Source organism: Papaver somniferum, chromosome 9, assembly GCF_003573695.1.
Source record: "Papaver somniferum cultivar HN1 chromosome 9, ASM357369v1, whole genome shotgun sequence".
Taxonomy (NCBI): Eukaryota; Viridiplantae; Streptophyta; class Magnoliopsida; order Ranunculales; family Papaveraceae; genus Papaver; species Papaver somniferum.
This window is the reverse complement of record NC_039366.1, coordinates 72,801,521-72,823,985: the sequence shown is the minus strand read 5'-3', so window position 1 is coordinate 72,823,985 and position 22,465 is coordinate 72,801,521. Positions and strand designations below refer to the sequence as shown.

At 34.4% G+C, this 22,465-nt stretch overlaps 2 protein-coding genes and 1 long non-coding RNA gene across 8 annotated transcripts; 2 read left to right on the top strand and 1 right to left on the bottom strand.

Moving 5' to 3' along the window:
• Positions 1-302: 302 nt before the first annotated feature.
• Positions 303-5,429, top strand: LOC113311127. Of its 3 annotated transcripts, XM_026559976.1 has the most exons (10): positions 330-550; positions 1,594-1,663; positions 1,858-2,033; positions 2,112-2,951; positions 3,047-3,344; positions 3,490-3,699; positions 3,871-4,044; positions 4,147-4,344; positions 4,433-4,546; positions 4,858-5,429. In XM_026559976.1, exons 4-10 carry the CDS (start codon positions 2,146-2,148, stop codon positions 5,197-5,199), a joined length of 2,142 nt encoding a protein of 713 aa, XP_026415761.1. In that variant the 5' UTR covers positions 330-550; positions 1,594-1,663; positions 1,858-2,033; positions 2,112-2,145; the 3' UTR covers positions 5,200-5,429. The 3 variants fall into 3 exon arrangements, with proteins under 3 accessions (XP_026415760.1, XP_026415761.1, XP_026415762.1); XM_026559975.1 differs by lacking the exon at positions 1,594-1,663 and having other exon boundaries at positions 303-550; XM_026559977.1 differs by lacking the exons at positions 1,594-1,663; positions 1,858-2,033.
• Positions 5,430-5,976: 547 nt separating this feature from the next.
• On the top strand, positions 5,977-10,008 carry LOC113311128. Of its 4 annotated transcripts, none has more exons than XR_003341568.1 (5): positions 5,977-6,057; positions 6,272-6,330; positions 6,587-7,457; positions 8,164-8,215; positions 9,073-10,008. It is a non-coding gene; the product is annotated as an uncharacterized LOC113311128 (long non-coding RNA). The 4 variants fall into 4 exon arrangements; XR_003341566.1 differs by having other exon boundaries at positions 5,982-6,182; XR_003341565.1 differs by having other exon boundaries at positions 5,982-6,330.
• Positions 10,009-10,481: 473 nt separating this feature from the next.
• LOC113308685 (60S ribosomal protein L31) lies at positions 10,482-12,407 on the bottom strand. Its single transcript, XM_026557152.1, has 2 exons — positions 12,249-12,407; positions 10,482-10,966 (listed from the first exon to the last, which is right to left on the bottom strand). Exons 1-2 carry the CDS (start codon positions 12,332-12,334, stop codon positions 10,687-10,689), a joined length of 366 nt encoding a protein of 121 aa, XP_026412937.1. The 5' UTR covers positions 12,335-12,407; the 3' UTR covers positions 10,482-10,686.
• Between the last annotated feature and the right edge of the window lie 10,058 nt (positions 12,408-22,465).

Here is a 22,465-nt window from a genome sequence, read left to right as displayed (position 1 = left end):
AAAAATTACAACACGTCTAATATTCGGTCGTGTATGCTCGGAAGGCAGTAAAGCCCAAAAAGTGGAGTCTTTGAAAAGTAAAAGCTAAAGAATTTATGGCGAATTAAGCGGACGTATCATTCGGAATACATAAAATTCGTGAACGGTTCGCAAATAATTCGGGAATGCCACATAATACGCGATTTGGGTTCGGAGTTGCAAACGTACACGAATAAAACGGTAAAATTCTTGATACGGAAAAATTCTCGCATGATTCGCGAATCAGTACGAACTTACTAACTAGGCACAGGACAGAAACCAACAACTCTCTACTGAGAAACAAAACAGACAAGAATGAATTCATGACGACAGAGACAAATAAGAATAGTTATTGGACTTTAAAAATCTTCCATTAAATCCCTTTAATAATACTCTCTTTTAATTACAGATTCTCCTCTCATTCTCACTCGTTTCCAGAGAAAGAAGAAGAAGAATAATGGCGGTGGATCATCAAGCATTTTAAATTTTTCCGAAGAAGATCAAAACAACAGACTCGGAAAGGATTTTTTCAGTAAGTTTATAACATTTTGTCTTCTTCATTTTTTTTGTTTTACTTTCTCACTTGAAAGAAGAAGAACAAAACAGAAGAAAAATGTTTGTTGGATTGAATTCTTGTGATCTGTCACTTTCTAACAAATCGATTATGTCGTTTCTGTTGAATTTTGCTTTTTCTCTGTTTCATTTTGTAGTTTACAGTAATCTGTTTCTAATCTCTCTTTTATATCTTCTGATTGGATCCGGATTAAGAAAGTTTTATATATATTTTGGTTCGATGCTGCTGCATTAATCCATTTCAGGAGAATTTTTGTGTTCGCTTGCTCAAATTCTAGTATGAAGTGGTAGTGTTCATTGATTGTTATTCCTACAGTGGATTTAAGTATGAAATTCTGATGAGATTAATTAAAACTTTACCTTTTTTAAGGTGATATCTTCTAAGTGAAAGTTTAGCAGATCCAGTTTCTATTTTACTACTATTTGAGAAACTAGATTAGCATAGAGAAACTAGATTAGCGTAAAATGTTGATCAATAATCTGCAACCTTGTCCTCTGATTGTCTCAATTTCAGAAAAGTAATTCAAGCTGGATTTTGTGTGAACTTTAAACTTGATGCGATTTCCCAGGTTAACTTTAGAAAAGTAGAGATTTGTCCATTTTTTCTCAAAAGCTTATCTGTGTCCTCAGACCTCAGTGGAGAAGAAGTGAAAAAATCCCCAATTCAATAGTGATTACTCCATAATTGCATTTGTCTGAAATACTTTAAGTTTGTTTCTTTTTACTTCTCTGTGATCTCAATATTTTACTTGTTTAATTCAAAAAGAGAAAAACTTGGAAACAATAAGTATGAAGTTCGGTGATTTGGATCAAGTCTTTTATAAAGAAACAGTGATGTTGCATCAAGTCCACTGACTGTCAGTGAGGTGGGATTTTTTTTAATATATATTTAATATCAATTTCATGAATCATGCATTCAACGGTCAAACAATGTTCCATCTGATAGATCTACCCAAACACTGAAGGATGGAGGATTCTAACTCTTCTGTGTTATTTTGTCAGTCTTTTATCTTTAGTAGTACCACTATACGGTTTGGCGCCGGAACACAGTCGGAACTTCATTAGATGAATGGTTAGATTAAATCTCAAGTTTCTACTGAGCGTAAACACATTAAAACCCGTCCCTTGTTTATCATATATATTGTTCTTTCATTTGAAGTTCATTAATGTTTGATATTTGAACTTACCATGTCTAATTTAAGATATTTTAGTGGTTTTGGTTGATGCATTGTAACTTGTTGTGTGCTCTCTTTTTTCCCACTGTAGTTGAAAAAGGTGAAGGGAAGGAATGTGAGACAGATGAACAAAAAGAATAACTTGTACTGTATTAATTGAGTTAAAAGCTCCAGTAGAAACGAAAGAACTGAAACTAAAGCAAAGAGGTTATAAATTGTCGAATGTTGCATTAAACCTTGGGAACTAGGCCAGTGTCCAGCTCTATAGTAAGTGATTTTAACGCGGAACAGAATCTTATAAGTTTACAATTGAATGCTTATAGATTTTTTGGATGACGTGTGCAGGTTTGAGCGAGAAACAAGTCCACAAGCCCAAGAAATGGTTGCCAAGGAGATAAGGGGCCAGGTTGAAGATCCATCAAGTGAATCCGAGATTGAATCAAAGCATTTAAAAGAAGACGTATCAGATTGTGATACAGTAAAAGATTCCATATCATCCCAAGGGGATGCACAAACAACCGAGGATGACAAAGTAGAAAGAATTTCAAAAGTACCCAAAAAGGTTGCTAAAAAGGAACCTGTTCCACGCTTATCAAAAACTAGAAAGGACCGGCAAGAAGCAAACAAGACCCAGAGCAAGTCATTGAGTAACACGCCAAAGAAACCAGCAAAATCTAATAGAGGAGTTCCTAGAAATTCCACTAAAACAATTCCAGATGGGAAGTCCAAGATTATGAAAGTTCATCCGAAACCTTCGTCAGAATCATCCGAAGGAATTGATGATGATAATAAACCCATTGAAGAGGTTAAAGAAATAGATAACTTGAATGAGGCACCAAATGAAATTCCAAGTATTGGTAGTGATAATGAAGCATCTGATGTAGAGGAGAACTGTTTGGATGAAGGCGAAGCATCAAATGATCAAAGGATTGAGGAAATGGAAGCAAGAATCAGGAAACTTGAGGAGGAGCTCAGGGAAGTTGCTGCTCTTGAAATCTCGCTCTACTCTGTTATACCAGAACATGGAAGCTCATCTCATAAAGTGCACACTCCTGCTCGACGTCTTTCTAGACTGTATCTACATTCTTGCAAGCATCCGGCTCAAAACAAAAGAGGCACAATTGCTAAGAACACTGTATCAGGACTGATACTGATAGCAAAGTCCTGTGGAAATGATGTTCCAAGGTATAAAAGAAATCATGATTATTTGATTCCCTTGTAATGCTTCTTCCCTTATTCTTCCCAAGGAGACTGATATTCTTTTCCTGATGTTATTATAGACTAACATTCTGGTTATCAAACACCGTGGTCCTGAGGGAAATTCTCTCTCAAGCTTTTGGTAATTCACTTAATTTGAGTCCAATTTCGAGGGTGACGGAGTTAAATGATGGGGCGAAGAGAAGCGAGGGTAAGTCTACATCAAATCAATGCAAGGGTAGTGGTTGGGACAAACAAGGCAAGAACAGTGGTTTAACACAGATTCTTGAAGTCTGGCAAGAGACCCGTTCATACATAACTGCACTAGAAAAAGTTGAATCCTGGATCTTCTCACGAATTGTAGAGTCAGTGTGGTGGCAGGTAAAAACGGAAACACTGATACTAACTTCATAATTACGAGAAATTGCAGTATGCTGAATCAGTTAATCACCAATCTAATGTGTTCAGTTAATTGTATCTGATTTACGAGTTTAATCTCTTTTTAAACTATGTTTTGGCTTTCCAGACCTTAACACCTCACATGCAACCCCCAGTTGAGGATCTGTATTCTAATAGAAGTCAAGGAAAGCTGTCGGGACCAGCTTTGGGTGATCAGCAACAAGGAAACTTTTCAATCAACTTGTGGACAAGTGCTTTCAAAGACGCCTTTCAAAGACTTTGTCCTCTGAGGGCAGCAGGGCATGAGTGTGGTTGCCTACCAGTACTGGCTAGATTGGTATGTGATTTCAGTGATCTGATCAGTACCACATTTCTACATTCACCTTCTTCCATTTATGGCTTCAATCTGTTATTTGTTTCAACAACCTAACCATCCGCAAATAGTGAATAAATTTTGATTAAATTATTATCTGCTTTGAAGTTTAACTAGCCTTTAATATGTGAACAGGTGATGGAGCAGTGTGTGGCGAGATTAGATGTTGCCATGTTCAATGCAATTTTACGTGAGTCAGCTAATGAAATCCCAACGAACCCTGTCTCTGACCCAATAGTTGATTCGAAGGTTCTACCAATTCTAGCTGGAAACTTGAGCTTCGGATCTGGTGCACAACTGAAAAATTCTGTATGCGCCACTTTCTTCTTTGTTTCGTTAATTTTACAATACAATGCTACTCTTTGGTCCATGTTTCGTTGCTTAAATGATTGTTGGTCAACCATTCTGCAGGTTGGTAACTGGTCTAGATGGCTTACTGATCTGTTTGGCATGGATACGGATGAATCACCAGAAGATAGTGGTAACGATGAGGATGAGGACAGAAATGGAAGAGATGTTGTACCCAAATCCTTTCGTCTTCTTAATGCACTAAGTGATCTTTTAATGCTACCAAAAGACATGCTTATAGACAGATCCATCAGGAAAGAGGTCTTTTTCTACACATCTTTTTTTCATTTTTAAGTTTTTAAACCTAACACTGCAAAGTTGATCCAGTTTCTTATTTTGTATTTCACAGGTGTGCCCTGCAATTGATCTTCCCTTGATTAAGCGAATACTGTGCAACTTCACTCCTGATGAATTTTGTCCCGATCCCGTCCCTGGGGCTGTTCTAGAGGCCTTAAATGCGGAGGTACAAAGTTAATTAGAGGTCTATCCAACTTTGAGACTGCCTATTCTTAATAGAGAACTATGGATTGGTTACAACATCATGGTTACAGACCATTCTTGTTGTGCACCTTTGACAACAACCATTAGAAAATTAGCAATAAGCTAGGTGTTTCAATTCAGAAAGCTTAAATTTGTAGGTTGATTTAATTTCAAGTCATTCCACATTATGGTTGTGCCACTACAAGTTTAAATGTGTTGCTTTAGTTTCTTTACTGCGGTTTCCACCGATATTCACTTTCACTGACACATGTTGGATTTACCTTTTCTATCTAGAGTATCGTCGAGATGCAGTCCTCAGACGGAGACTCAACCAGTTTCCCTGTTAGTGCTGCTACAGTAGTCTATGTTCCCCCTTCCCACACTGACGTGCAACAGAAAGTAGGGGATAATATTGGCGAAAGATCCAAGTTTGAGAGGAATGTTTCTGTGGTTCAAAGGAAAGGATATACCAGTGATGAAGAATTGGATGAACTTGATTCTCCATTAACGTCGATCATCGATAAGATGCCAGCACCAACAACTGCTGATAATGGAACTGGAAAACACAATGGAAATACAAAGTTTGGTGGTGCAAGTGTCAGGTACGAACTCCTTCGTGAGGTCTGGATTGTATAATATACCAAATGTCCTAGATAAATAGCGAGTAAAAGAAGATACATATACAGAAATGAGGTAGTAAAAAAAGTTGCTGAAAAAAGAAATAAGTTGGTGTTGGATGTAGTTGAAATTGTAAGAAAATCAGAGACGCTGTTCTATTATCAACATGAATTCCAGATTTATTTCTTTTGTACTTGAGGAAACAGTGAGCTTATTCTTAATGTTTGGTTCAGCACCCTCTTGGAAAGCACATGAACTTGGTGTAATTGTATATATATAATTTGAGACCAAAATACTGGCCTCACATTGAAAGTTAGGCCAAAAGCTTGAATTCTAGAGCTCCTGGCCCCATACCAATAGAAATCCAGGATTTCCAATATAATTGCCAGAACTAGTCATAAAAACCCAAGGTGGCCAAACTTGTGGTACAAAAACCCCATTCAAATGTTGGGATCAATTAAAACTCCATCTTAAACAAAATTGATACAAAAACCCCCAAATTTTTAAAAAGGTGATAGAAAAACCCCAAATTTCAAAATTGGTTTCATCAAAATTCTTTGTGGTTTTTGTGTTACTTTTATTTTGATGGGATTTTTGTGTTACCTTTGTTTTGATGGGTTTTTTATGGATGGATAGTGACACCTTTGGGGTTATAACTCGCGGACCGTATAATTGCCGATTTTTCGCGCACACCAAATACCAGTGGTGAAGATTACTCACCGGTACACGTGCAGAAGATAACTTCTCCCCCCTTCCTTCCCTCCTAATACTAAATATCTTAAAACCCTACAAAACTGAGAAGAAGAAACCCTAAACTCAGAATAAAATTGGTCAAAACTTGGGTTTCTTTTCTCACTTCGCTTATAAATCTAACCGGTAGATTCTTATGCGTATCTTTCCTCACTTTACTTATAAATCCAAACTTTGAGTTTTATCGTATGTTAGCTGATACTTATCAGGGTTTCGAATGACTTTTAATACTTTTTAGCACTCACGCCTGGGTGGGATGAGAACCTTACGTCTAATATCTCTTTCGTTCTTCCATTCCATATCCTAAAACCCTAATAATCCTATTCCTAATTCTCTCCAGGGAAAAGATCACCGAGAGTCGAAGGACGTCATACCTAAATTTTTTTCAATTGCATTTCAGTAAGTTTATCGTTTAACCACTTAATCTATTTGATTCAAAGAGAAAGCGGAAGGCTACCTTAATCGATATGAACAATATTATGTTTTGCGATTTGGGTTTTGATTTTCTGTTGATTTTTATGTAATTTTTTAGGTTTGTGATTTAGTTGCTTAATAGTTTTTTTTTTATTAGAAAACCTCCATTGTTTATTAAAGGCATTGGAGGAAATATTGCTTTATTATTGTAGACTAAAATAGATCAAACTCTTTTTAGCAGATATAGAAGTCATCTGAGTTTTAAGGAAAAAATGTTGAGGACTTGCGCTTTGACGAGGGCATTAGTTTATCAAAACTGGAAAAGGTATGGGACCAGAATTTTCCTTGATAATCTGTTTTCTTGCTAATGATCTATGAAGGGCAATTGTCGATAGCCAAGGAGGTATCACGACAGGGTACAGTACTCATTACAAAATATATGGCACGCTGTAGAGTGCGACTAATTAAATTAGGGACAAATTCAGTTGTCTGCGTATGCCAAACTCCATGGAAAGATCCTATAGCTTATGAGCATGCGTATCATTTGAGTTAACCTGCCAATCAAATGTGACGATAAACTAATGAAGTGGTTGACCCATTTTATTTTATACACGTCCCTCTCTGTCTATGTATATAAACAAGTGATTGACCCATTTTCTACTTCTTATGTTGTTTATATTCCGATTATCTGTTTCTTGGGTTGAAACTTTGTATATGCTACATGCTAAGCATATATTTGATCATTGACAGAGATTGTAACTCTTAAAAAATTGGTACCCTTAATTATTTGTTATGCACTCTAGCTTGCAAAGGAACGATTTTTAAGGTATGTTGTGTTTGCAAATGACTTTTCGTAATTGAACAGAAGTGGACCAATGTATGTATATCTAGCCTGCTACAAGATTTCCTATATATTTTTTCTTTTTTAAGCTCTAACTACATAAAATTAGTGGGTAATTATCATAGATATCCACTTAGGAATGCAAAATCACCTTCAAAAACATTTGTTGTCGCCACCAAAGAGCTTTCACATTTCAGCAGGCTTGGGAGCTTATGCTGCTTTATTTGTTCCTTGGACGTATAAACGACTCATGAATGTCTATGGTTCCAAGGTATGTGTTATGCATAGTATACCAAGATATAATCTGATTTACGCTATAATATAATTTAGTGGTTTTATGTGCCTCACACTCTCTCAATCAAGCAAGGGTAAGATGCCTTGGAAAGGTAAACACTATTATGTTGAACATTGTGAATTGGTTAAACAACTTGCGCTGTTTTGTCGTAGTGCATTGGAAAGGTTTTCTATGATCATGTTGAAATGTGGTTATGACCAATTCATTGAGAGTGGTCTATTGCTGGACATTTGTTTCCTTTTGTTTCGAGATCTTTTGGATTTTTGTAACTAATATTTTTTGGTCACTATGCAAGTGTAAGAACACAATGATCTATAGATTGAAAACAAATGCATGAAGAGTGATCTATGGTTTTTTATGGACAACATTGTGTGCGTACGAACCAACGTAACCAGAGATGCACTTAGAATATTTAGAAGATTCTTGCATTTTTAGACTAGAAGAAAATTAGTTTTTCACATTTTGTTGAAAGAGTCACTAGGTAATCTCCGTGTTCTACGTGCAGATTGTTGAAAGGCTTGGATTCCATGTTTCTTTAATAAATACCCTTCTTGAAGGGTGGTCTCTGTCTTCATTTGGTTGTATTTGCCTGTGTGACTTATTTGAATGATTTTAATTTTCCTTTTAAGGATTCTTTGTTCTCTTTATGTTAAACTGAAGGTTTGACTTTTCCTCTGTACAGGTGACCGTGCATTTAAATTTTCACAAGGAGATGCGGCTACTAGATAAGTGAGGTATGTGTACATGTTCATACACTTATGTTTCCTTACTATAGTTTTAGCAGCATATTTTCTTAGAGCGTAGTGGTTAGTAAGTTTGGTAAAGCGTGTAATCTCCCATAATGGATATTGTTAAAGCGTGTAACCCTCCCATAATGGATATAATCATATAATCCCCTTAGACTTCAAATGATGGACATAATTCCCATAACCTACGAATAATTGACACAATTCCGGATTCCATCATTTACTGTACGTCTTAGCTTAATTGGTAGAGCGTGTGGATGTGGGTTCGATTCCCGCAGACGGAAACCAACACAAAAGGCTTACAGATTATCATTTCATTTCTACATTAGCTTAGCAAATCCACTCCAATCTGACTCTTGCTACATTATATATGTCCTTTGTAAGTTATTTTAATTTTGTTTCTTTATTTAGTTTGAGGGAAATTTTAAAGAGCAGTGAGTTTACTTATCAATTGCTCCATAGCTTAGCATAACGCCAGCAATTTCCTTATGATCAAAGGCGGGTCAAATTCAAACTTTTGAAGTCAAGAAAACGGAAAAACAAAGTGCCATACTAATACTTACGTAATATCCAATACGTGACACAGTGACACTGTTCTAATTTCTAAATGCTATACTAATTGTGTTTATTGCTCTGCTACTGCATTTGCATGATGTAATCTTGGTGTGCCCGAAAACCAAGCTTGAATTCATATCTTTTAACTGTTACACAACTATTGTGTTTTGCTGCACATTTTTCCAAGTTCCAAAAGTTACATTTCGAATAAAAGAAATGGTTTTCCCAGTGACGTGTCAATTTGATTCGTATGCTAAAATACTAAACATTTTCTACTTTTAATGGATCAGATTGCAGAGATAAAGAACTTAGGGCAACAAGAATTAATAAATTTCCTCCATGAATACATTGAAGAGGGTGCACCTACAAAAAGACATATCCGTGTAAGTAAACTTGAAGAGTGGTCATACGAGTTTGATATTTTTGAAGCTATGGCTACATGGGAGCAGGTGAGATTATTGAAAAGCATAAATGGGTACATATAATTCATGATTTCATGTATCCGTCCGGGTATACATACCTAAGTTCTTAAATGGCGATGGAAAATTACATACCAATTTATCCATGCTGATTGCTTTAACATGTCTAGGAAGCCTAGAGATTGAGACAAATGGAAAAATACATACCAATTGATCCATGTTGATTGCTTTAACACGTTTAAGGCCCAGAGAGTGAGACTGTGAGGGACTGAGATAAATGGAGAGAAACATTACGGATTAGTTTAGTCCATCTCATACTTATAAATATAACCATAACAAGATGTAGATAGAGTTCAGGAAATGAACTTGGCATAAATGTTTTTGTTGGAACTCATTTTACGGATGCTTGCAGTAAGACATCCAATTTAGGCACATGGTTTTGAAGGACATGGTGGGGAAACACATTGCTCCAAGGGACAAATCAATATGTTTTGAGATTAATATCATGCCATTTCTGCTGCAGACGTTCTTGAAGGGATGAATCAGTTGAGCATTCCTACTGAGGCATCTCATTATGGTGTTTTAGAATTTTTGCAAATAAATTACAATGATGGTAACTGTTGGCAGGTTCATTTCAATTAATTCTCTTAGATATCGGCCTGTGGCAAAAGATTAGTCGTCACAACTCACAAGCAAAAACATTATGTTTCTTACGACAAAAAATGTAAAATTTTATGAAGTATCAAATATTCAGTGATATACATTTTCGCAGCTACAACTATCTGATCTGCAAATACTACATTTTGACACAATGTGAGAGACCCGTATCTTCATTTTTCAGCACCAATTACACTACAACTAACATAGCCCCGTGCAGCGCACGGGCAGAGGTTTCCCTTTTTCTTAAAATCAGCTTATGTAAGAATGATTCTAAAATGAAAACTCAATACATTCGCTACTAGGTCTCGGAGGAGTGAAAATATATTAGAAATAAATATGATTCAGTGAAGATTTATCTCCCCCATTAGCTTGAACAGATTAAGTCTGAGTTTGTGTACTAGATCATAAAAGGTTCAACCGTAAGAAATTCCACAAAGGAAAATGCATCAATGAGAGTGGTCAACTTCTGCAAATTCCATAATACAGTCGTTCAACAATATTAATCTGATTGAGACACCCTATTTCGTTAATCCAATGGCATAGGACAATTACCAAATCCATACACCACAGAGTTTCATAATCGTCAATCGATGCAATGTTCACTATTTAGTTGAAATCGATGAAGCACGGACAATATCATGGAAACTCTTAATTTAATGCACGGGAATAAAGCTTTAGAAGACAGCATATAAGAATTTAATTCGTTACTATGTTGGTGGAAATTCTCCGATACAGATTTCAAAATCGAAATTTGGTCTCCATTAGCTAATGAAGATGAAGTTATATAATCAAGCTATCAAAGACCTGTACGACTGACCAAGTTTTTCAATCTGTTTCATCAATGATCTTGGTGCCCAAACCTTTCAAGCCCTCAACAGGTATTTCTGCAACAGTGACCAGCGAATAGAGCTCTTCCTTTGCATCTTCTTCGTCATTCCTTTTGCGAGCAATACGAACACGTACTCTCCTTGGTACACTGCGGATCCCTTTGCTCCAAATGTGTTTGTTTAGCTTCACATCCACTCTGACATCAGTTGTTCCCATTGCCTTCTGAGCAAATTTCCTGATTTCTTTAATGGCCTTGGGTGCCATCTTCTTAAATGTGCTGCAATGAATTCAATAAACAATCATGTTTCACGTCAGTTACCAAAATAATCTTGCAACAAAAGCACCAAATATTAGATATTCACAACAAGCATAATGGAGAGAATGGACATTTACTACAAACTTCGGGGAACTTAAAGGGAACATCTTCTAGAAAAAACATTAAAAATGTGCAACAATTGGAAGGTTTTTGATGGGTCATTGATTCAAGCAATTTACATAAGCAGTGAAATTGGAGAAGCGCAGAAAACGACAAGGACAACACCAAATGAACAAGAATTGCTACTTCAAAGCTTAGTTGGCAGGACCGTGAGGTTGCCTAATAATCCTCTGGTAGGAGCTGCGATTCAACAGAATCCACCTAGGAACCTTCCCAAGACGTGATTCCACATTCAGATAATCACGAATCCAGAAGTTTCTTCCAATTTTTGTGCTAAAAATTCTTATAGATATTTCTCTTAAGTGAGCTTTCTTAAAGTTCTAACAAAAATATAGTAGGATTCTAAGATAAAGGGATAGGTTTTGTGTTTTGATAAAGTTAATATATGAATATATGATAAATCCTGTGCAAATCAAAGTTCTGAGTCTTCTAACTCAACAGCCTAGAACCCTAGTGCTTTGAGTATTTTTACTTGGTGGCTTAGTTAAGTGCTTAGCTTGTTTTTTATTGTAGATGTCGGGCTAAATTTACGATTGACATATATGCTTCTAAGGAGCTCCCAACATAGGGTTCTTTTAGGTATTCTGATCTTCGATTTACACTAATCTTCAAATTTACAATAATCTTCCGTGAATGACAATGCACCTTCCAACCAAACATATATGTAAAGTAAACACCTTTTCTTTTGTTCAGAAGAGTTACCAATATGTAGTTTCACTTAGATAGAACCCAAAAAGGCTTTAGTCAGAATTTCAGTCACACCAATAGTGGATCACTAGGTAGCAGTTTGTTGGCACTTACACTTTTATTTATTTTTTGAAGCATCACTTACACTTTTATAGAGGACATTGGATGGAATTTGAGTTGGATTAAAATAAGTTCAGTTATCTAAAATTTTGTACTTGATTGCAGCCTAAAAGATGCAATTCAAACGTACCTAAACTAGAAATTACTTGCTTCAACTGTAATGGGAAGGCTTTAAATAGAAACTTAACAAAACCCTAATTAAGTAACGAGGAACATCAGAAAAATTAGATCATTTAAGTAAAGCTTATTGTGTTAGTAGCAATTTACATCAACAAATCAGGAAAAAGAAATAATCAAAAATGAAGAAATACATTACCATCCATGCAAGCGTTTGTGAAGATTAACCGTGTACTCTCTGGTAACGACTTCTTCCTTTCTTCCTTTGTTTGTCTTCTCCACCATTTTTGCAGCTTTCTTTCGTTCTGGCTTCTTTGCTTTCAAAACCCTGATTCGCTATCTGCTACGAAAACCCTAAAAGGTATTTATAAGTAAAACTTTACCTGGAAATACCCTTGTCTGGTCTGGTATCCGAGGATTTATATGGAATTCAATTATTCTAATATGCCTATAATTGGCAAGCCAAGTAATAAGGAACTTTCGCTTGTCCCTCCGGAGTCCGGACCCTCCCTCCTTTAGTCCTTTTAAAGTGGAGAAGCACAATACTGCCCCATCCGGCCATCCCACATGGATTGTTAGCTGGAACCAATACCCGGGCGTAGGTGGTAGATTGTTGGAAAATTGGGTCTAAAATTAGAGGAAGAAAAGAGCAATTCTAGATTGACCGAATTTTGCATTTCAATTTGTCCCGAAACACTAATAGAGATAGTGGGCAAACGGAAGAATAGTGTACTCATGACTTCAAGGTTCTTTCGATTTTTTAGATAATAATTTGATCTTTTTCGATTAATTGGCGAGTACAACAGGTTACTCAAATTATATCTTCAGGACTCAATGAAGTACTAACACCGTAATTGAATTCGCGGGTTGTACTTCCTTGACCGAAACATAATGCATACATTTTGAAAATTTCCAACAGATAACATCAAGAGTTGAATGACTCGTTTTTCTTTAATTCTTAGCCAGCTGACGAAGACAAGAACGTTTCAAGTGAAGTCTATTTTTAGTATCATATCAGTTGTTTCCCTCAAATAATAGGAGATAGGTGGTAGATATATGCAAACTGCAAAATTGTCCTTAAGAAACCCACATTTTTTTTTTTTTTTTGGATTTCGACAAAGATAGCTTAAAGATCCATGTTTCATTAATTCGAAATCCAAGAGAAAAAATTCATGGATTTTTATGGACAATTTCTTTTTATCACAACATGCTATATTTTTCCACCACCACTAACAATAACCACTACTGACCACCACCACCAATGACAACCAACGCCACCACCTCCGGACACCACTACCTTAACTTATGGATGAGTTTTTTCGAAAGGAAAACACGATGACCTTGGTTTTTTCAACTGTATCACGATTTAGTAATCCACTTTAATTTCTATAAATATGAACTAATCCTAATTCAATCCATTATAATCCAAAATTATATATCTATAAGAATCTATAATATTTTTTAAAGAAACACTATAAATCCACTAGATTCAGGTAAACTAGTGTATATTTTTATCCATATAAATTAGGATCTAATACACTCATGTTAGTATTATTTTTTATTTTGACGCGAAAAGGGAAAAATTCATTAAAACAGAGATGTTACCATCCAAAATTATATATCTATAAGAATCTATAATATTTTTTTAAGAAACACTATAAATCCACTAGATTCAGGTAAACTAGTGTATATTTTTATCCATATAAATTAGGATCCAATACACTCCTGTTAGTATTATTTTTTATTTTGACGCGAAAAGAGCAAAATTCATTAAAACAAAAAGAAGAAAAAAAAAGAAAAAAAAAAAGAAAAACATAGTAAAGTCAAAGCAGTAGCTACTTGAATGCCTAAGAAGGATTAAAACGGGAAAAACTCCGTGTAAGAGCTTCCCAAAACGCTATATCTTCATGAAATCCCAAAAGCTTAAGATGAATCGAAAAGCAAAATCACCCTCCAAAATCTCCATTTTCATCCTAAAATGTGCACTTGACAGCATCAATTTGGTCTTATGTATTCTAATCAAAGTCGAACTCTCCCAAACCACCATTATCTCCAATCAGTGGATTTTTCATCTCTGAATCAGATTTTGCATTCCTCTGAATTTGGTCCGTATACATACATCTCATCATAGGATGATCAGAGATGCCTAACATCTTGTTAAAAGTGATCTGTGCATCAATTTGAGAATTGATGTCGGCCTCACTAAAATAGAGGTGTCTAACTAATAAGTGCACAAATTGGGTTGTTTTGCTAAAATATTCCCTTGCTTTAATGTTGGTTTTCTTGCATTATTTGTGTTGTTACTCTTATTTCGTAGTTTTGCAAGAGTTTTGGAGCTAATTCATGAAAACAAGAAAAAAACATCCATTGCAATAAAAATGCTAAATTTGCATATTTTTTTAGGCAAGTGTTATCGACAACCAACCATATGCTAAAGGGAAGTATGAAAAGAAATTTGATCATATTACTCATTAGATTTTGAAAGATCATAGGAGGTTCTGGTTAAATGAAGGTTTAAATTAAAAGAAAACAAATACCATTGAAAATCCGACAGATAAAAATATAGCTTGGTGAATAATAAAAGGGCTAAGAGAGTTGTTTTGACAATCAAGAAGAGGTTAGATATTAATCATATAGAACTACAGATTACTAAATATTTTTGGACTACTGCCCATATCCTCTAGGATAAATCTACGGTTGAGGGTTAATCCTTTAAATTAAAAGGATAAGAGTTATCATTAAGTCAAGATAAGTTAAAACAAATGGTATTGTTATTACTTTTTTTTTTAAAAAGTTATCCTTTATCAATAATATATATGTAACTTCTAAATGAACATGAGGGAATGAATATTTACATAATGGGAGGGTGAAATAGTTGTTTGTATTTTGATTTTTGAATTATTTTGAAAAACTGAAAAATATTACCGGACACAAAGTCCGCAAGAACCCATAAAAACTTTTACATGAATTCAAGAACTAAATCCAAAACTCCAACAAAACATGAAAATGTCATGAATTCCATGAGACTTTGAAAAAAAATGGATTGAAAATGATGAAAATACAGTGAAGGAATTCGGTACTTCGATTTCCCTGTGGCAATACAAGAATATAATAGAGATATTTTGAAAATAGTAAGAGGAAAAAGAGATGACGGAGGCTAAAAATTTGTGGTACTCGAAATTTTGGTCATGTTATCTATTTGCGTTACAATAGAGAGGAGTATATGCAATTATATCAAGTGGAATGTTACTTGCTTGAAGGATGAACTAGAGAATCACGTGGACGTACCAGTAGATGAAGAAGAATTTGTACATGCAGAGGCGGTTGGAGGATTTGATAAAAAAAAATATATTTAAGGATGAAACTGGTGAGGCAGAAATATCAACAAAGTACGCATAAAGAAGAGTAAGCCCATCATACTGAGACAACAAAGGTTTATTTTTCAAGTTTGACTAAAGCTCTTTAATTGTATTTCTTTTTATTTATAAGATCTATATGTTAGAGCATTGCTCGGTTGAACCCATCAAGTGCTGGGATGTCAAGGTTGGATTAAGATTACTAGAGACAACTTCGTTTAGGTTAGACTAGAAAATTTAGGAATGTTGAGACATATAAGTATTATTTCGAAGACCTGAAGAACACGAAGATGTATCGACTACAATGAAGACATCATCCCTCTACTCGAGGTTAGTAATACTGACTTAACTTGCTTTCATTCCTGTCGTTTCTTTCAAGTCGTTTAATATTGAAAACATAACATGCGAGGTTATATATGATACTCTAGTATTAGACTGGGTAGTATTAGTATGATCAAAGTGTCAAGGAAGTATATGAATTATGAAGTATAACAATTATCTTTTGAACTTCGTAAATGCGACATCGACATAATCTGTGTAACTTGTTACTTGATTGTGTATTGGATATAGGTGTGATTTCATCCAAGGAAGCTATGTTTTATTACATTGGTTAAAGTAAGTAGATATACGAACTTGTTTCGCAACCGAAAGGAAATCAATAGGTGTTTTGGTCCGGTTTTCTATGAAGATGTATTGGATGACCATTTCGAACCTAAGGAGGGAATTCAGGTAGAACCGATCTTAACTTATGTTGATAGTCAGGGTAGAACCGATCGCTACCTATCTTGGGATACTTGGTAGAACTAAACCTAGCTTTTGTTGGGAATCATGGTAGAGCAGATCCCTACCTATATTGGGAGACTTGGTAAAATCGGTCCTAACTATGTTGGGAGTCATGGTAGAACCAGTCCCAAGAACAAAACCGATTTTCAATATTCACATATTACTTTAGGGTTTTGTGTTAGAATTAGCGTTTGCTAGATAGAAAAATTCTAGATGTCGACATAATTTGAACATGTACATAATCTTATCATTCATTGTTCAAAAAGATACTCAAGGTGAATCCTAACCAAAATATTGGTGAATCTTTTAATTAAGATTTTCAAATTATATGTTTTTGATTTTCCAGCAATCAAAACATATCTTTAGAAAAACTATATTATAAATGTTAAAGTAATATTAGATATTTTCTAAAGAGAGATTTCAGAATTACATGTTGGATATTAGTTGGAAATATGAAAGCCGAAATTAGGTACTTCATTGCATATTTTGAAAATCGTTCGGTTTTGAAATTTTCTTGTTGTCCAAACAACCTTGGTCTATAAATAGTGAAGTTCGTTATTATTGCAAACTATCCTTAGCTATGCAAGCTTCATATTTTTGTTGTTTTTGGTGGAGCCCACGACTAGTATTACTTGTAATACTATGCCGAAGAGGAAAGTACCCTAGTTAGACAAAATCTCTTACGTCCGCTCGTTTAAAGACTTTTGTGGGATCAAAACGCTCTAGAAAGTACAGTTGGTGGGAAAATAGATAATTGCATTGTTCTTTTAGTTTTCGATTATTGATTTGATTGACTTACGGTTGTTGAAACTTTGATTGCACCTAGTTTGATTATTCTTGAGAGCATTCTCTTCTGACATAAGGGTCACTCAAACTAGATCAAAGTATCGACGAGATCTTCCTAAATGTTTTTAGATCTAAAGACAACTTGTGATCATCCATCATTAACAAACTCCGTTATGTGCATTATCGATTATAGGTGGAATCAAGTTTTGTGTGCAGGTACAATTGAAGACAATTGAACAATAAATTTTTCATATTGGTTTCGCTTCTTGTGATATTATCAGATCGGCGGGATACGACTAACATCATATTTATCTTTGTGGATTTTATCAAGTAGTATTATAGATCAGCAACTATCATTTGGTGGTATTCTTCGATATCCGAATTTGATAACTTGTAAATCTAGATCGGATTCCTTCGAATCTTGATAGATCTTACCCGACAAAGGAATGTACTTGTTAAACGGAAGAGCCTTTGTGAAAACTCAACATATCTTTATTCTTAAAGATTAATAGAGTGGTTACCAACAACTTTGCTCCTTTACTGTTTGGAATACAATCAAAAGGAGTTGAGCGTTTAAGACTTTACAACGGCAAAGCAACTCAAGATAGTGATGGGCGCAGGGACACTGAGGGAACTAAGTAACTAGGGATAGATTACTTGGTCTCGACTATACAAAGTTGGCTTTGTTCTTTGTATAACGGCTTAATTCTGAGAGTATTCAAAACTGGATTAGGTCCCGGGGTTTTTAGCATTTGCGGTTTTCTCGTTAACAAAATCTTGTTGTGTCATTTACTTTACTTCCGCATTATAATTGTTTAGTTATAATAAAGTAAATAACACTTGTACATTAATCCAAGATACTTGATAGTGATCCAATAGTATATCAGTTTTTTATACCGTAACTATTATCAATGGTATATCTTGTTGTCGTATTGTCTCGACTTTGTCCATAGATGATCACTCAAGGTATCAGACTTGTAGGTTAATACGAAAAGATTGTGGTGTACTTGGGTACCCTCGTCATTTCACTATATATCTATAATATGTTTGAACTGAAAGAAAAAAATGTATGGAATAATTAGATGTTTTATTAAGAAAGTTTTTTATTTTACTTGGTTTGAAATTAAAGAATCTTATAATAATAATAACCTAGAAGGAAGCATAAAATTGAAAAATCCCAAAGCAATGAAAATACCAAAAACTGCTTACATCCATTTCCAATTTGTATTAACTTTATTGCCTCACAACTCCCTCTAGATCCATATAGTATCAAGTTATTCCAAAAGTCTCAATCTTGTTCAAATAAGTAAACAAAAAAAGAATTAGTTTATGATTAAGAACTAAAAAAAAAGAAACCATATTTCATATATAAAGGAATCAATATGGAAGCCACAAATGCAATTTACTGTTAGAGCATTGCTCGGTCAAACTCACAAGTGTTGCTATCTCAAGCTTGTTGTCAAATTTGGTTGACCAAAACTATATCTTGATTTCTAGTCTAGTTTAGTCAAGTTTCGGGTTTAGGATTAGAAATGTGTAGTTGAGTATTAGAAACCACCGAACACCCTTGAAGATTGAAGATCAAACGAAGACATAAATGAAGACTTCATCAACAAAGGTATGTCGTTACTGATTTTATTTGGATTCTTGTTCAATTCTACCTTTCTAATTCGTAACAACTGCTCACTCTATGGAACAATTCCAATGACGGCATACATACATATTTATGTATGGAATCGAGGTTATTTGAGTCAAAACTTTAGTAACAATAAAATTTATCCCTGGAAAGGTTCTCGTGTTTTAGTGACTGAGCTTACGAATTCAACGAGTCAAGAATCCCTCAATTCCGAATTATAACGAAAAAGTTATGAGTGATTTATTAAAGAAACAATTATAAGTGTTGTTGTTTCTGTTGCAGTTCGTTAGTAGAAAACAATCCACGAACTGTTTGTAACGGTTCACGGACTTGAGCGCAAATACGTGACTAGAAGTATATTTTAGTCAAGTTTTTGATGTTTCCTCATCTAGGCAAGATGGCTATTCTTCCAGACACAATTAATTGCCATATTAAAGTGCATGTTTGTGATATTTTAGAATTCCTTCCTAAGTTAAATTGTTATTTATTCACAAAAATACAATTTATACTAAAGTAATTAATTATTTAATTATTTATGCAAGAGTTGTAACTTAGGAAAGACTCCCAAAATTAGGAGAGTCTTGAAAAAGGAAAATAGCTCACAAGTTTGCTTGGGATTCAAGCTACCTTGGAATTTGTTTACGTTTTCAAGCTATCTTGTTCACTATAAATAAAGGGTTTGTGAATGCCATATTTTTATCCCTTGGAAAATTTGTGTAAGCTTCATAGGTTGTTTTCCACGACTTCTGTTCTTCGTGAACAAAAGTGAGATAAAGAAGACTTTGCATTGGGGTCGCAAAGCCGAGTTGGTTAATTATATTTGATATTTACGCAACTTGTAATCTAGGTTATTCATAACTCTTGTCTATTCTAAGGTCTTTCTCTTCTGATATAAGGCTATTCAAGTGTTGTTGATGATAAACCCTAGGTTTTGATAGATTTCAGTTCACGATCGTATACCAACAGTGGTTGGTCGAAATTGGAACTAGAAGAAAAACTTCGATTAAGGTATCTCATAAATTCCTTAAGAAGTTTTAATAAGATATCTTTAAATTTATTCTAGTTTTTCTTATTGTAGAATTATTAGGGTTTTCTTAACTTGGAAATTGATCTTTGGAATCACCAAATTCCCTTACGAAAATCAGGTTCACGAACTCCTTGTCTGTTCGCGTACTGATTGTAAGTTGTAAACCCTAATCTACAAGTTTTTTTTTTGATATCTCTACTTTTATCTGGTAGTTATTTGAAACAAATACAAAATTTACAAAACCTTGGTTCACACCTAAAGGGAAATCAAAATCGGTGTTTTGTGGATTCAAAACCCAAAAAGTCTCCACTGAGGCTGAATCAACTCTTAGGATGTAAAGGACGTCAGCTAAGTGAATCAAGTGCATAGAATGTTGCGAGGTTCAAGAGACGTATGGATCGCGGCTGTAACTGGATCACTGTGACGATGGGTTCAGTCTCAACTACATTCCAGTCCGAAGTTATTGGTAGTAGTCTAGTGTCTGTAGAAGCTTAATACAACTCGGTGTTCAAATTGGACTAGGTCCCTGGGTTTTTCTGCAGGTGCAGTTTTCCTCGTTAACAAAATTTCTCTGTGTCTTGCTTTACTTTTATTTTCCGCATTATATGTTGTTTGATATGATTAAAGTAAACGCAAGTGATTCGATTATCAACCTAAACACTTTTAAGTAAAATTGTAGTGAACCTACAAGACTTGTTCTTAGAATTCATATCTTGAAATATAGATTACAAGATTTGCTCTTGTTGGATTCCGGTTCACGTACTGTTACAGTAGTAGGTTATCTTGGATATTGAATTTTGAGATTGTCCGAGAGTTCTTATACACAATCAGGTTCACGTAACCTTTTTGTACAAGAATAAAACCATATATACATATTTTCGAATGATCATTAAGTTGGTTTACTTCTAATTGTATTAGGTTTTGTCTCATAGGTCCGAACGAAAAAGTTGGTGGTCTATTTTGGTACCCCTTGCGTTTTCATTTACATTTTAATTTTGTTCATATTCATGAAGAAACAACTTCCTTTCAATATAAAAGTAATGTGTAAATAAGACAGAAAAATGCGAGAAGATAGAGTAAAGGTTGAGTGGGTTTGAATGAGAAATTAATACCAAGTAAAAGAAATTATATCCTTTCGTACAACTGTGAGTTCTACGGGAGAAGCTTAGCAAGATAGGTTAAAAAGGAAAATATCTAAGCAAGAACTATTATTTGAACTTGATCAAGCGATGAACTTGTATGATAATTTTATAAATCTATAACCGTTATTTTGACCCATAACTAATTTTTTATTGATAAAATATGGTACAAAAGATTTGGACCACCAGGAAAGGATGAAGAAGCGGGAAGGAAAAACACTTCATCAGTAGCATGTTATTAACGAAGAAACAAGAAAACAAAATCTAATAAATCTAATTGGGTTATTTTGTTTTTGGTACTCAGGTTTTGTCAAACTTTAGAGTTTGGTCTAACATTTGTCCACCTTGGTGTTTGGTACTTGGAATTGACATTGACTCATGTTGACTCAGTTAAGTCTTGACTTTTAGTTAATAATTATTAAATTAATTAATTAAAATATAATTACTAAGCAGGTTTACCAGTATGCCCTTTACTTTGTTAATATTTACATAATAACCTTTTTACCATTTTCCTAATCAACCTAACGTCGACTTGTGGTGGTGCTGGATGAGGGTGGAGTGTTGGTAGTGATGGTGGATCGAATGAACACTAATTTTCAGACCCCAATCAATGGAAATCTTCAAAATTAATAACAACAAACAAATAATTTTACCCCAATTTTAAGAACATAAGAACACCGATTAATTTTCAGACCTTAATCAATGGGGATCCCCAATATAAACAACCAACAAACAAATAAGAAAAGATTTTTATAAAACAATAACTCATCTTCTGTGTGTTTTTTTCGAATTATCTGCTCATGTTTAGGATTTGATATAGTTTTTTGTTGAATCAATGTGTTTATGTTGTGTTTTGAAATGAAATTTGGTCAAGAATAAACAAATCGATTCAGCAAAAACACAATCAACGAGATTCCTTCAAAACAACAGATATCAATACAAAATCTATTTGAGTCTTGAACAATTTCTCTCGCCCTAATTGAACTTAAACCACACAAAAAAAAAAAAAATCCATAAACCACTTACAAATTAACCTCTTCACGTCGATCATCACCTTATTTAATAATTGGATCAATAACATTATCCCATACTCGTTGGGATTCAAACAATAAACCACTTTTACTGTGTTTATTCTATCTTCATATTACCCAGAAATCAAAACAAAACAACACTAGCTTAGATCATAGAAAACATTGATGATACACAAACCACACCCATATATAAGGAGAAGATATGGCTTGTGATGGTGGTGGCGGTGGAGAAGTAAAATATGCAGAAAAGATTCATGATGGCGATGTTGATAAAGAGTAGATGAAGAGCTGATTAATGTATGTGAATTTAGGGCTTTTAGGATACCTAGGGAACATCGTTACATCATATCCGTCGGGTGCTTTCTCCAAATCAGGAGTAAACTTGTAAACTCATAAAATTTATTTTACAAAATTAATTAAAATCAGGTCAATGACGGTCAACGTCAATTCCAAGTACCAAGCACCAAGCTGGAAAATTTTAGACCAAATTCTAAAGTTGGACAAAACCTAAGTACCAAAAACAAAATAACCCAATATAATATGTGATATGCGCGGTATGACTTATGTAATATGAATATAATTACTCTATAAAATGAGATAAAGCTATTAGAGACATATATTTGTTTAATTAAAATAATTATGTTTGATTATTTTCTAG